Raw genomic sequence first — 12,929 nt, 5'->3', positions numbered from 1 at the left:
CTAGCTTCTTATTACAAGGAGATAAGTTTTTTTTAAAAAAAAAACGATTGAATTTATCATGTAGTTTTGTCCGGCTACTGTATATTCCGTATTAATTTCATCACATAATAAAAACAAATAAGAAGGCTATCGGATTGGTCATATAATCACTAAATATTGGCTGGGGCAACATCTGCGTGGCCCAGGCAAGCAAGCCCCATCATCTTCCCCGTCCAGGCAATTTTAGCCCAAGCACGACCCAAACGGATTCTCCTAATGTCGATTTGTTTTTTGTCGGGATTTGTTTTTTGTCGGGCTTGTACAACTCTTGACTTGGCTTCATAGATGGCTACATAGTTGCTCGGAAATACCTTCGCAAGGCTGAGCATCTTGGTGTTGTTGATGTTGTAAAAGCCAGTAGGCTGAGCATCTTGACCCAAACGGATCCTCCAGGTCTCAGAAGCAGGCTACTAGCAGCTTAACCGCTCCGAATAGAAATTGGAATTTTCGGTATCCAGAACTGCAGCGCGGTAGCAGTTAACCCCAACTCAAGCTGATTTGGGCGTCGCTTTCAGTTGTTTCGCAGTTCAAATATTTGGTCTGTCTACTGATTCTCGTGAAAATCTACCTTACAGAGAGTGACCAGTATAGTTGGATGGCAAAGAAAAAGGTTTTGTTCAGAGGTGAAACAGAATGGACCGCCAGTAAAACAAAAGAGGCGAAGGCCCTTGTTTTTCTGCTACAGGATACTTTGCAATCACGATTGAGTCTGTGAGGACAAGCAGATTGTCCAAGCACTGGAATCGTATTTGAAGTTTTCTTTCAGATCGTTGGTTTATAAGAAAGGTTCTGGGGTTTCCCGTTCACATATAAGTGAACATGTACTTTATGTTCACTCCCATCTGAAGCTCGTCGACATAACGGGATTTTATGTTCTCAGAGTTTCTACCACGCTCGAGAGGCTATGAAGATAGATCCAAGGCCGACGGTAGCTTGTACAACTCTTGACTTGGCTTCATAGATGGCTACATAGTTGCTCGGAAATACCTTCGCAAGGCTGAGCATCTTGGTGTTGTTGATGTTGTAAAAGCCAGTAGGGACGTTGAAAATATTTGGCCATGCAAGATAGTTCACCCATATTGGCTTTCGAGGGTGCCTGAAGATGAATAGGCTTCATGTTGATCACGTTGGACTTACATGATCTCGTGTGGATGGCCATTTTCCCCCTTCTGCGTGAATGGCATCAGTTTCTCTCAAGTAACATCTTTGTCGCCGTCATTTGATATTCCTGTAATCCATGCATTACTAGCTGTTCTCATCTCAGTTGTGTTTCATTACCTTCAATACATGGTTTAAATATGATGTTTAGAAAGAGGTGATTCCAACTTATGGATATATTATTTGTTATATATATAAAGCATTTTTATCTGAACTTCCTCGAAAAAAAAAACCCTGCTAAATCTGAACCGTGCTTTGCTCTTCCACACTACCACAACTAATGCTCAAGAACTAGCTGAAGCATTTTTATAGGTTCACGGAACCAGTACATAAAAGGACTTATCTTAGACATACTACACGTAAAATTTCCAAACATCAATCCAATGGCATATACAATTGAGAAGAAACATCACATCTACACTTCCATGGCATTCCCCTACAGTCAGTGAGTCACATTCTTTTTTCTGACCCTGGGGAAGCTACCAGTCCAATCTGTCAAAAACTCTTCAGCCCTCTTTAGTACACAATATAAACCACCTTCCAATCAATTACAAGAGACACAGTAACAAAGATGAGGTGATATAACACATGTGACTCTAACTTGCTTTTATTTTGTGAAGCTAACTTGTGAATTTGATGCATGTCAAACTAACCACAGGAAAGTGAAACAAAGGAAAATTGTTTCAAAATGTGAAACAAAATTGTAAGTAACACAGGAGAAAATGGCACACAAAATGCCCCAAGTAGCATGTCAAACATAAAGGGCAAAAATTATAACCTAGCACACGAGCCACAAAACTTCAAAAATGCTACTGCACCACAGCTCTAGCAAAAGTGCCTTACCATACACATCTACTGCACCTAACCATGAAGAAACGAAAAATCATCATCATTCTGAGTTCTGGCCCTGCATAAGAAAACAGGCAGAATTCCACAAGGACTGAAACTCCAGGCCAGAGAACATCAGCAGGCAACAAATTTCAACTCCAGAATTTTCTTACAAGCAGAAGAGTATTCACCATATCACATAGTGGCAGAAGAATTAAAGTTCAAAGTTCCACCTGACTTGCACAGAACTACCGACGATTAAATTCAGCTGCTCATTTCTCTCAGTTTTCTTGAACAAAGCATCTTAATCACTAAGACAAAAGAACTCGAGCAATGTTGTCACGGGCACCAAATCAGAATGCCTTTCATCCAGACAGGCTCTGCTTGTTTCACTTCCACGCCTCCTTCCACCACCTTGGCAACTCCGAGGCTTGCACTGACGCTCTTGCCAATGGAGCGCACCTTCCTCCACCCTGTGTTTTCATCACAAACATCACCGGCGAGGCAATCAAGTGACCAATATAACCAACCCCAATGCTATAAATACTGTGCATGATCTCCTTCGTCTTCTGGTCACCCGACATCGCGTGAACCTTATCGCGAGCTTTCTCTACGGCGAACTCGATGCCGTACAGAAAGCCCACGTACGGCCCCTATAGCGATGAGCTCCAGGAAAACGATAGCCACGATTACTATGGTTTGGTCTCGACGATGGATTCTGGTGTTATCCATCTGGATGGCACTGCAACGGCAAAACGAAACGGGTTACTGTTATTGATCGGCTCCATTCCTTACATCAGAGAAATACAGTTTGAAAAGGATCTGGTCAGTTAAATCTGGATCATCATCTAATCATGTGCTCCTATGCATTCATCTAACTAGGAATTGTCTCTTTTGTGCTCTAACCGAGGCTCAAGCAATTCCAGAGTAGCTGAATAACCTCTATATAGTTTTGATTGAAAATAATATCTATGACTAGGAGCAAGCAAGTATCACACAGGGTTTATTCCAGTCTTCACTGCTTATATCACAAAGAGGATGAACCACTATTTGCATGGAGAAAAACTGAATGCACCAGCAAGTCACCAAGTATTACGTACCAGCGGTAGGTCCTCGCCGGCGACATGTCGAAGAAGCAGCCTCCTCGCGACATGTCCAAGAAGCCGGCCGCCGCCGGCGGCGGCGGCGGCGGCAGCGAGGACCTCAAGAAGACCGACCTCTCCGGCGACGACCCTGCCGCCGGCGAGATCCCCGAGAAGCAGCCGCCTGGCAACGGAGGCGACAAAATGGAGGAGGCCGCCAAGGGCACCAAGAAGCCGGAAGCCGCCGCCGGCGAGGACCCGAAGAACCAGCCGCTCGGCGACGTTCGTGAGGATGCTGGTAACCCCGAACAACATATTCTCAGGATCATCAAGGAGACTGAGAAGAATGTCCTCAAAGGAGTGGAGGAAATTCTCCAACACCAGAGGTACGTAATACTTGGTGACTTGCTGGTGCATTCAGTTTTTCTCAATGCAAATAGTGGTTCATCCTCTTTGTGATATAAGCAGTGAAGACTGGAATAAACCATGTGTGATACTTGCTTGCTCCTAGTCATAGATATTATTTTCAATCAAAACTATATAGAGGTTATTCAGCTACTCTGGAATTGCTTGAGCCTCGGTTAGAGCACAAAAGAGACAATTCCTGGTTAGATGAATGCATAGGAGCACATGATTAGATGATGATCCAGATTTAACTGACCAGATCCTTTTCAAACTGTATTTCTCTGATGTAAGGAATGGAGCCGATCAATAACAGTAACCCGTTTCGTTTTGCCGTTGCAGTGCCATCCAGATGGATAACACCAGAATCCATCGTCGAGACCAAACCATAGTAATCGTGGCTATCGTTTTCCTGGAGCTCATCGCTATAGGGGCCGTACGTGGGCTTTCTGTACGGCATCGAGTTCGCCGTAGAGAAAGCTCGCGATAAGGTTCACGCGATATCGGGTGACCAGAAGACGAAGGAGATCATGCACAGTATTTATAGCATTGGGGTTGGTTATATTGGTCACTTGATTGCCTCGCCGGTGATGTTTGTGATGAAAACACAGGGTGGAGGAAGGTGCGCTCCATTGGCAAGAGCGTCAGTGCAAGCCTCGGAGTTGCCAAGGTGGTGGAAGGAGGCGTGGAAGTGAAACAAGCAGAGCCTGTCTGGATGAAAGGCATTCTGATTTGGTGCTCGTGACAACATTGCTCGAGTTCTTTTGTCTTAGTGATTGAGATGCTTTGTTCAAGAAAACTGAGAGAAATGAGCAGCTGAATTTAATCGTCGGTAGTTCTGTGCAAGTCAGGTGGAACTTTGAACTTTAATTCTTCTGCCACTATGTGATATGGTGAATACTCTTCTGCTTGTAAGAAAATTCTGGAGTTGAAATTTGTTGCCTGCTGATGTTCTCTGGCCTGGAGTTTCAGTCCTTGTAGAATTCTGCCTGTTTTCTTCTGCAGGGCCAGAACTCAGAATGATGATGATTTTTCGTTTCTTCATGGTTAGGTGCAGTAGATGTGTATGGTAAGGCACTTTTGCTAGAGCTGTGGTGCAGTAGCATTTTTGAAGTTTTGTGGCTGGTGTGCTAGGTTATAATTTTTGCCCTTTATGTTTGACATGCTACTTGGGGCATTTTGTGTGTCATTTTCTCCTGTGTTACTTACAAGTTTGTTTCACATTTTGAAACAATTTTCCTTTGTTTCACTTTCCTGTGGTTAGTTTGACATGCATCAAATTCACAAGTTAGCTTCACAAAATAAAAGCAAGTTAGAGTCACATGTGTTATATCACCTCATCTTTGTTACTGTGTCTCTTGTAATTGATTGGAAGGTGGTTTATATTGTGTAATTGATAGGTGCCAAAAGAACCAACCATGGAGCATTTGCTGCCGCCGTGCTCCCCTCCCCTTCTCCCTAGTTCATTTCATCTGCTATAACATCAGCAACGCATGACAACGTGAATGCCACAAAGCCAACACTACCAGCAAGAACTAGCACATTGTGCACGTAGCTCTTCCTTCTGAACCTTGCAAGCTCTTCCATATCACGCCTTCAACAAAAAGAGCAATGAAAGATATGGATGCATGTTAGCTAATCGAGTTGGGAAACTACAAATATCATCCATTGCTAAGGAGAAAAGCTATGGCTTACCTCTTCCTTTCATCCAACCATTGAGAGAAGGATCCAGCCTGCTCTTCAAGAGCACACTTGCTGCATTTCTTCTCCTGCAAATTGGCAATTGAAGTGAACATTAGGTCCCATTCTCAGCATTAAATTAAATGGATCACAAATTGATGATAACCTGCACTATATAAGAACTAAACCCACACGCAACTTATTAGCCATTATATTCAACAGGTACTATCTAGCTTCATAGCTAATTACGACTTCAACAAATTACTCCATTGACACGAGCAAGCAAAAAAAAAGTATGCAGGACTGTTGATTTCACCCAGTGTGCTCATGCGAAAATGTTTGCCATTGACATGGGAAAGTTTCACAAGTAGGGGAGCAAGAATAAAACCACTTGATGCACATCTGATGCTATAAAATCATGATAATTTGTGCCCGTGTGCAAATAAGATCGATAGTAGCGTATTTAGTTTAGCATCCTCTTCCACACTGATGAACTATGCTAACAGTGTACCTGCAACATGTACATGTACAGCCTAATCAACCTAATTTTACACATTGTTTTCTATTTGAGACTACCAAATTGTGTATTATGTGCTACATGCCCATTTAGTGTCTTCAAATTATTTCTAACATTTGCTGGAAGACACTAAATCAGGTCTAGCAGTGTATATGCACAAATTCGTAGTATACTGCATCAAAGATCCTTTTTTTTGTGTTTGTGTCCTTCAGCAAAAGACACGTTTTGAGTGTCCTGTGGCAAAATTTCCCCAATAAAAAAACATGGAGCAGAGAAACCAATATCTGCATTCGTCTCTTAAGTGGTACAGACTATTCTAAATCTATACTAAAGTTCGAGTTCCAGCTTGAATATTAACTGAAAAAAGAAAATAGAGAGAGAGTGTGATGACCCAAGGTGGCGGTGCTTAGGCACAGGTATGGAGTATTAGTGGGTCTTTCGTGTATTAGGGTTTGGGCCATAATAGGGCCGTATTAATCTTCTTTGGGCTGTAATAAGTGATTAGCCAAGTCATTAGTCGTTCTGTTAGTTGGATTTCAGATCTATAAATACTGTAACTGGTTGATTGAGATGAGAGAGAAAAAGAGATAACCGAAATCCAACTCACCAGTGTCCTTGGCTTCTTTCTCTTCGCTGGTCTGCTACCGACTCACGCCCGGCGAACCCTAGCCGCGGCCACGGGTCATCACAAGTGGTACCAGAGCTGTTGATCCTCGGGGGGTGGGCATCACGGCGCCTTCCACGAAGCCATCCGTTCAGACGCGGCTGATCCTGGAAGCAATGGCGGGGACCGAGCAAAAAGGGGAGGAGCGCTGGGAGCGGATGATGCTGGCGGTGGAACGGTTGACCGGGAAGATGGAAGCGATGGAGATCGGGCAGAAGAAGGCAGAGGAAGATCGAGCACTGTTGGCTCGACACATGGAGGAGAACGAGAGAACTATTGCGCAGCTGCGATTGGATTTGCAAGCGAAGGAGCAGGAAGGTAATGACACAAACTCTGAGCGCGAGCTGCGTGTTCCTCGAGGGGATGATCGGGGTGGAGGAATGGAGCGTGGAAGAGATCGTAGAGAGCAGTGGGGTGGAGGAAGAGAGAATAGGACAGGCCCATTTCCGAAGTGGACATTTCCCAAGTTTCAGGGCAGTGATCCGGGAGTCTGGTTTGATCGGTGTGTTGATTACTTCACTGTTTACCAGGTGCCGGAGTGGTTGTGGGCGAGTTCAGCTTCTATGCACATGGAGGGGAATGCGTCGAAGTGGTTACAAGTGTATAAGCTGAAACATGGATTGGGTGATTGGGGGCAGTTTACACAAGCAGTTAGGGAGCAGTTTGGAGTGGATGAATACCCTCAAGCTATGAGAGATTTGGTTAATGTGACTCAGCAGCAAGGAGTGGAGGAGTACTCTCAAGCTTTTGATGATATTAGATATGTTGCTACCTTGCATAATCCTGAGTTAGGTGAGACCCTGTTTGTGACACACTATATTAAAGGGTTGAAACCTGAAATTCAGAATCAAGTCATGGCTCGGATGCCTAAGACAGTGGATAAGGCGAAGAGGTTGGCCAAGGTGTATCAGGAGATTGCAGAGAAGAATAGAGTTAGAAACCAAAAGGGACAAGTTCTTAAAACTCAGGTTGCAGGAGTAAGGGGGGAGACTAGGGCAGGAATATTGTATCCTGAGTTGAGCAAGGAAAGACAGTTGAGAGAATATAGAAGAGCGAATGGGTTGTGTTTTATTTGTGGAGATAAATTTGAGCCAGGCCATCAAGCAAAATGTCCCAAGAGGGTGGTAACTCAACTGCATAATCTGACCGTGGAAGATATGGGCCTGGTTTTGACTGATGAGGTATTGCAGAAGTTGGAAGATGAGGAGAAGTGTGTGGAGGAGTTACATCAGTTGTCCTGGAATGCTATTAGTGGCACGGAATGTGATGGATGTATGAGGGTCCAAGCTCTGGTTCAGGATCAGATGTTGGTCATGCTCATTGATTCTGGTAGCTCTGCAACTTTTATCAGCCAGAGAATTGTCGCAAAATTGGGGTTGATCACTGAAGATTGTTCCACTGTGCGGGTTAAGGTGGCAAATGGAGCAGCTATGATCAGTGACAAAAGAGTTAAGGAAGTAGTGTGGAGTTCTGGGGGGCACCTGTACAACACTGCTATGAGGGTGTTAGACTTGGAAGCATATGATGTGATCCTGGGGTATGATTGGCTGAAGGCTCACAGTCCTATGGAGTGTGACTGGAATAACAAGGTATTAACCTTTACTGATCAAGGGAAGAAGGTCAGGTTACAGGGTGGTGCTAGAGAAGTGCAGGAAGTGCGACAAGTATCTGTGTTGCAGCTGGAGAAATGGATGAAGGGAGAGGAAGTCTGGGTATTTGTGCTTTTAGAGCAGGTTTCAGAAGAAACAATTGGGAAAAATGATGCAGTTCTACAGGAGATTTTAAAGGAATTCGAAGATGTTTTTGCTGTGCCTTCGAAATTGCCTCCAATCAGACCTTATGATCATCACATTCCTCTGTTGCCAGGGTCTATTCCAGTAAACTCAAGGCCTTATTGATATTCTCCTGCTCACAAAACTGAGATTGAAAAGCAAATTACTGAACTGCTAGCAGCAGGGTTGATAGTCCCTAGTGTAAGTCCGTTTGCTTCTCCAGTTTTACTTGTGCAAAAAAAAGATGGCAGCTGGAGGTTCTGTATAGATTACAGGAAGTTAAATGGAATGACTATAAAGAACAGGTTTCCTATGCCTATGGTGGATGAGATCCTGGATGAATTAGCTGGTGCTCAGTATTTTACCAGTCTTGACATGACAGCAGGATATCATCAAATTCGAATGGGAACTGAGGATGAATACAAGACTGCTTTTAAAACACATCATGGCCATTATCAGTTTCGAGTGATGCCTTTTGGTCTCACTAATGCACCAGCTAGTTTCCAGTGTGCCATGAACTCAGTGTTGGAGACTTTTCTCAGAAAATTTGTTATGGTTTTCTTGGATGATATTCTCATTTACAGCCCTAGTTTGGAAGTGCATTATCAACATATTAGGATGGTGTTGGCCAAGCTGAGAGAGCACCAGTTTTTCTTAAAGATGAAGAAATGCTCCTTTGTGAAGCATGAACTCAAATATTTGGGTCATGTGATTTCAAGAGATGGGGTGGCCACAGATTCTAGTAAAACTGAAGCTATGTTGTCCTGGCCACAACCTAAGAATGTGACGGAGTTGAGGGGATTCTTAGGTTTAACAGGCTATTACAGGAAATTTGTGAAAGATTATGGTATTATTGCTCGACCTCTTACTAAGCTGTTGCAGAAACAACAGGTGTTTCAGTGGTCTGAAGATGCTCAGGTTGCTTTTCATAAGTTGAAACAGGCTATGGCTTCAACACCGGTTCTTGCTCTGCCCAGGTTTGATCTGCCTTTTACAGTCGAGACAGATGCATCAGATGTGGGTCTCGGAGCGGTGTTGATGCAACAGGGCAGACCCATTGCCTTTCTTAGTAAAGCTCTGGGAGAAAAGAACAAACATATTTCTATATATGAGAAGGAGTTTTTGGCTTTGATTATGGCTGTAGATAAGTGGAGGCAATATTTGCAGAGGGGTGCATTTGTGATTAAGACAGATCACAAATCTTTGACATTCTTGGGAGACCAGCAATTGCAGTCAGATCTTCAAAAGAAGGCTATGACCAAGTTAATGGGATTGCAATTTCAGATTGTATATAAAAAGGGGGCAGAAAATGTCGTTGCTGATGCATTGTCAAGGAGGAGTTCAGTATTGGACTTGGCTGCCATTTCTGAAGTGCAACCAGTTTGGGTACAGGAGGTGCTGAATTCTTATGCTACTGATGCTGAAGCTCAACAGTTGATAGCTCAATTGTTGGTGCGCGGTCCTGATGAGAATGGGTTTTCATTGTATCAAGGCATTATTCGTAAGGCAGGCAGGATTTGGATTGGTGCTAATTCTGCTCTGAGAACCAAGTTGGTGGCAGCTTTGCATGATAGTGCCATTGGTGGTCATTCTGGTACTCAGGCAACTTATCAACGGGTAAAGAAAGTGTTTTATTGGAGGGGATTAAAGGCAGATGTGGTCCAGTTTGTGCAACAGTGTGCAATTTGTCAAAAGGCCAAGAGTGAAAGAACTCATCCAGCTGGGTTATTACAACCTTTGCCGGTACCACAGGGTGTGTGGGAAGATGTGACTATGGATTTCATTGAAGGTTTGCCTAAGTCGGAAGGGTTTGATACAATATTAGTGGTGGTGGACAGATTTTCGAAATATAGCCATTTCTTTCCTTTGAAACATCCTTTTACTGCAAAGGGTGTTGCACAAGTCTTTCTGGACAATGTGGTTAAGCTACATGGAGTACCCAAATCGCTGGTATCTGACAGGGATAAAGTGTTCACTAGCAGTTTTTGGAAGAACCTGTTTCAGTTGATGGAGGTCAAGCTGTTGATGTCTACAGCCTATCACCCACAGACTGATGGCCAAAGTGAACGTGTGAACCAATGCTTGGAGATGTATCTCCGGTGTGCTGTCAATTCTCAGCCCACCAAATGGAAGAGTTGGTTGGCTCTCGCGGAGTATTGGTACAATACCACTTATCATGCTGTTTTGGGTTGTACACCATTCAGGGTGTTATATGGTTATGATGCTCCTATGCTAGCCCTTCCTAGACTCATCAATATTGAGGACCCGGATGTCACTACGTGGGTCAAGGAAAGGAGTGCTTTTTCTGCCATGTTGAAGGAACAGTTGGCTAGAGCACAGTTGCGTATGAAGCAATATGCTGATAAGGGCAGAACACCAAGAGAGTTTCAAGTAGGAGAATTGGTGCTGTTAAAACTTCAACCATATGCACAGAAGACAGTGGTGAATCGGCCTTGTCCTAAATTGTCTTTTAAGTTTTTTGGGCCTTACAAGATTATAGCTCGAGTTGGGGCAGTGGCATATAAGTTGGAATTGCCACCCGATGCTCATGTGCATCCAGTGTTTCATGTGTCTCAACTTAAGCCGTTTCACCCGTGTTATTCTCCAGTTTACACTGAACTTCCTCTCTTGGTTGATCTGTCCCAAGGGGATGTTGAGCCTGACCAAATTCTGAATCGAAGGATGGTACGTAAAGGAAACAATGCTATTGTCCAGGTGCTGGTCAAATGGACAGGTCTTCCAGCAGATGCGGCTACCTGGGAAGACTATGAAGTGGTGAAAGTAAGGTTTCCTACAGCGCACGCTTGGGGACAAGCGTCTTTTGACGCTGGGGGAGATGTGATGACCCAAGGTGGCGGTGCTTAGGCACAGGTATGGAGTATTAGTGGGTCTTTCGTGTATTAGGGTTTGGGCCATAATAGGGCCGTATTAATCTTCTTTGGGCTGTAATAAGTGATTAGCCAAGTCATTAGTCGTTCTGTTAGTTGGATTTCAGATCTATAAATACTGTAACTGGTTGATTGAGATGAGAGAGAAAAAGAGATAACCGAAATCCAACTCACCAGTGTCCTTGGCTTCTTTCTCTTCGCTGGTCTGCTACCGACTCACGCCCGGCGAACCCTAGCCGCGGCCACGGGTCATCACAGAGAGAGAGAGAGAGAGAGAGAGAGAGAGAGCCCCGATAGGGCAGGGATGGCAGAGAAATTACTCCATTCTCCCCCCAGCCCAGAGGAATTAAGCCTGATTCCCACCTATCTAGACAAGCCCTAAGGAAAAACTACACATAATTGCAAGAGGAAAGCCTAATTCACACCCATCCATAGAGAATTGCATCCAGATCATCATGCCTCCTGATTACAGCCGAGAGGGAGGGGGAAAGGGAACGAACCATCTGGGAGGCGAAGGAGCGAGAGGCCGCCGCTCGTGAAGGGAGGACCCTCAGCTTGCCGGCGAGAGCTCGCAGCGCCATGGCAACGACGGATCGGCCGGATCTGGGGGAGGAGGCGCGGGGGGCGAGGCGTACGCGTTGGCTAGGGTTTGCCTTCGTCTGCCTTCTTTCTTGGCGAGGGGGATGATGTTTTTGGCTTTGCTCCTGAACGGAGAGGTGCCCGTAGGGCTCAGCTACAGCAGCAGAGGGAGGGAGGGAGGGGGCAGGTCGGCCAGCGGAGGAGAGAGAGAGTGGCAGGCACGTCTCGTTTTCTCACAATTTCACCGACCCGGCCAACGTACCCGACACGCCCTGATCCGCCGTATTCGGAAGCTCCGGATCAAAGGCTGCCTCCTCCTCCCGTGCAATGCACACTTTCACTAGGGGCAACTTGCAATGCATACGGGTGTACGGGAACAAGGCGCGGGATTTATCTCTAGCAGACTCCCTGTTCCACTCCCTTTATCACCACCTATTTCAAACTCTACTCTGCAAACAGTGTAATTCAGTGGCGGAGCTCTATAAAATTAAAGCCCCGGGCCACTATAAAACTTGAAGGTTACTTTAAAGAACCCCTAATATAATGTACGGCTAAATACCGCTAAAACAAAATATATCACAAACACAGACTAAGATAGTATTTACTTCAATTTAGCATCTAAAAATACAATAAACTTGATAAAAAATATAAAAGTACCTAATTAGAGACGATTTGGTCCTTCCCCGCCTCTAATAGCTTTTTCTTAGATCTAGACAAGAAATGCATTTCAATAATTGAGTAGATCTTTCAATAAAACGAATTTTTAATTCCACAATAACTTGATCATACACAACAATAAAGATCTCATTTTTGAAATGATGATAGTAAGTCACTAACTGACCTCCATGTCCCCTTGAGCGACCTCGAACAGTAATTGTATCATCCATCTTTGGTACAATAATTTTATGTTGATTATAAAAGGTCTTTACCTTCTCAAACAATTCCTCCCATCCATTATGTCAATCTACCATCACAGAAACATTTAACAATCTAGTATCTAGCTCGTTGTTCACTAGTAACAAAAAAAAAGAAACTAAGAAAATGAGAAGATGCTTACAGTTAGTAGGACTGTTGGAGATTTGAAGGCTTGGAGCAGTGGATGGAAATCAAACGTAACGGAGAATTGGAAATTGGAGGGAGCCAGGGAGGTCGACTGCCACTGGACGTGGCTGAGCCGTCGAGGGGCGAGCGGCGCCCGACGCTGCCCCTGGCCGGTTGGCTAGCTGGCCCGCCTGGCCGGACCTCGGGACCTGCACGCTGGACCGGACGTGCGGACGACCGGATGGGTCACAGCATCATGGGCGTTCGGCGGACCGCGGA

The 12,929-nt window shown here is 44.6% G+C and overlaps 1 protein-coding gene across 2 annotated transcripts; it reads right to left on the bottom strand.

The window, feature by feature from the left end:
- Nucleotides 1-1,480: 1,480 nt before the first annotated feature.
- On the bottom strand, nt 1,481-11,797 carry LOC100278052 (uncharacterized). 2 transcript variants are annotated; one of them, NM_001151456.2, is made up of 4 exons: nt 11,531-11,797; nt 5,205-5,278; nt 4,927-5,103; nt 1,481-1,689 (listed from the first exon to the last, which is right to left on the bottom strand). In NM_001151456.2, the coding sequence occupies exons 1-3, from the start codon at nt 11,609-11,611 to the stop codon at nt 4,968-4,970; spliced, it is 291 nt and encodes a 96-aa protein (NP_001144928.1). In that variant the 5' UTR covers nt 11,612-11,797; the 3' UTR covers nt 1,481-1,689; nt 4,927-4,967. The 2 variants fall into 2 exon arrangements, with proteins under 2 accessions (NP_001144928.1, NP_001394216.1); NM_001407287.1 differs by lacking the exon at nt 1,481-1,689 and having other exon boundaries at nt 4,296-5,103.
- Nucleotides 11,798-12,929: the final 1,132 nt, after the last annotated feature.

This window comes from Zea mays, chromosome 10 (genome assembly GCF_902167145.1).
Source record: "Zea mays cultivar B73 chromosome 10, Zm-B73-REFERENCE-NAM-5.0, whole genome shotgun sequence".
Lineage (NCBI taxonomy): Eukaryota > Viridiplantae > Streptophyta > Magnoliopsida > Poales > Poaceae > Zea > Zea mays.
This window is presented reverse-complemented; position numbering and strand designations above follow the sequence as displayed.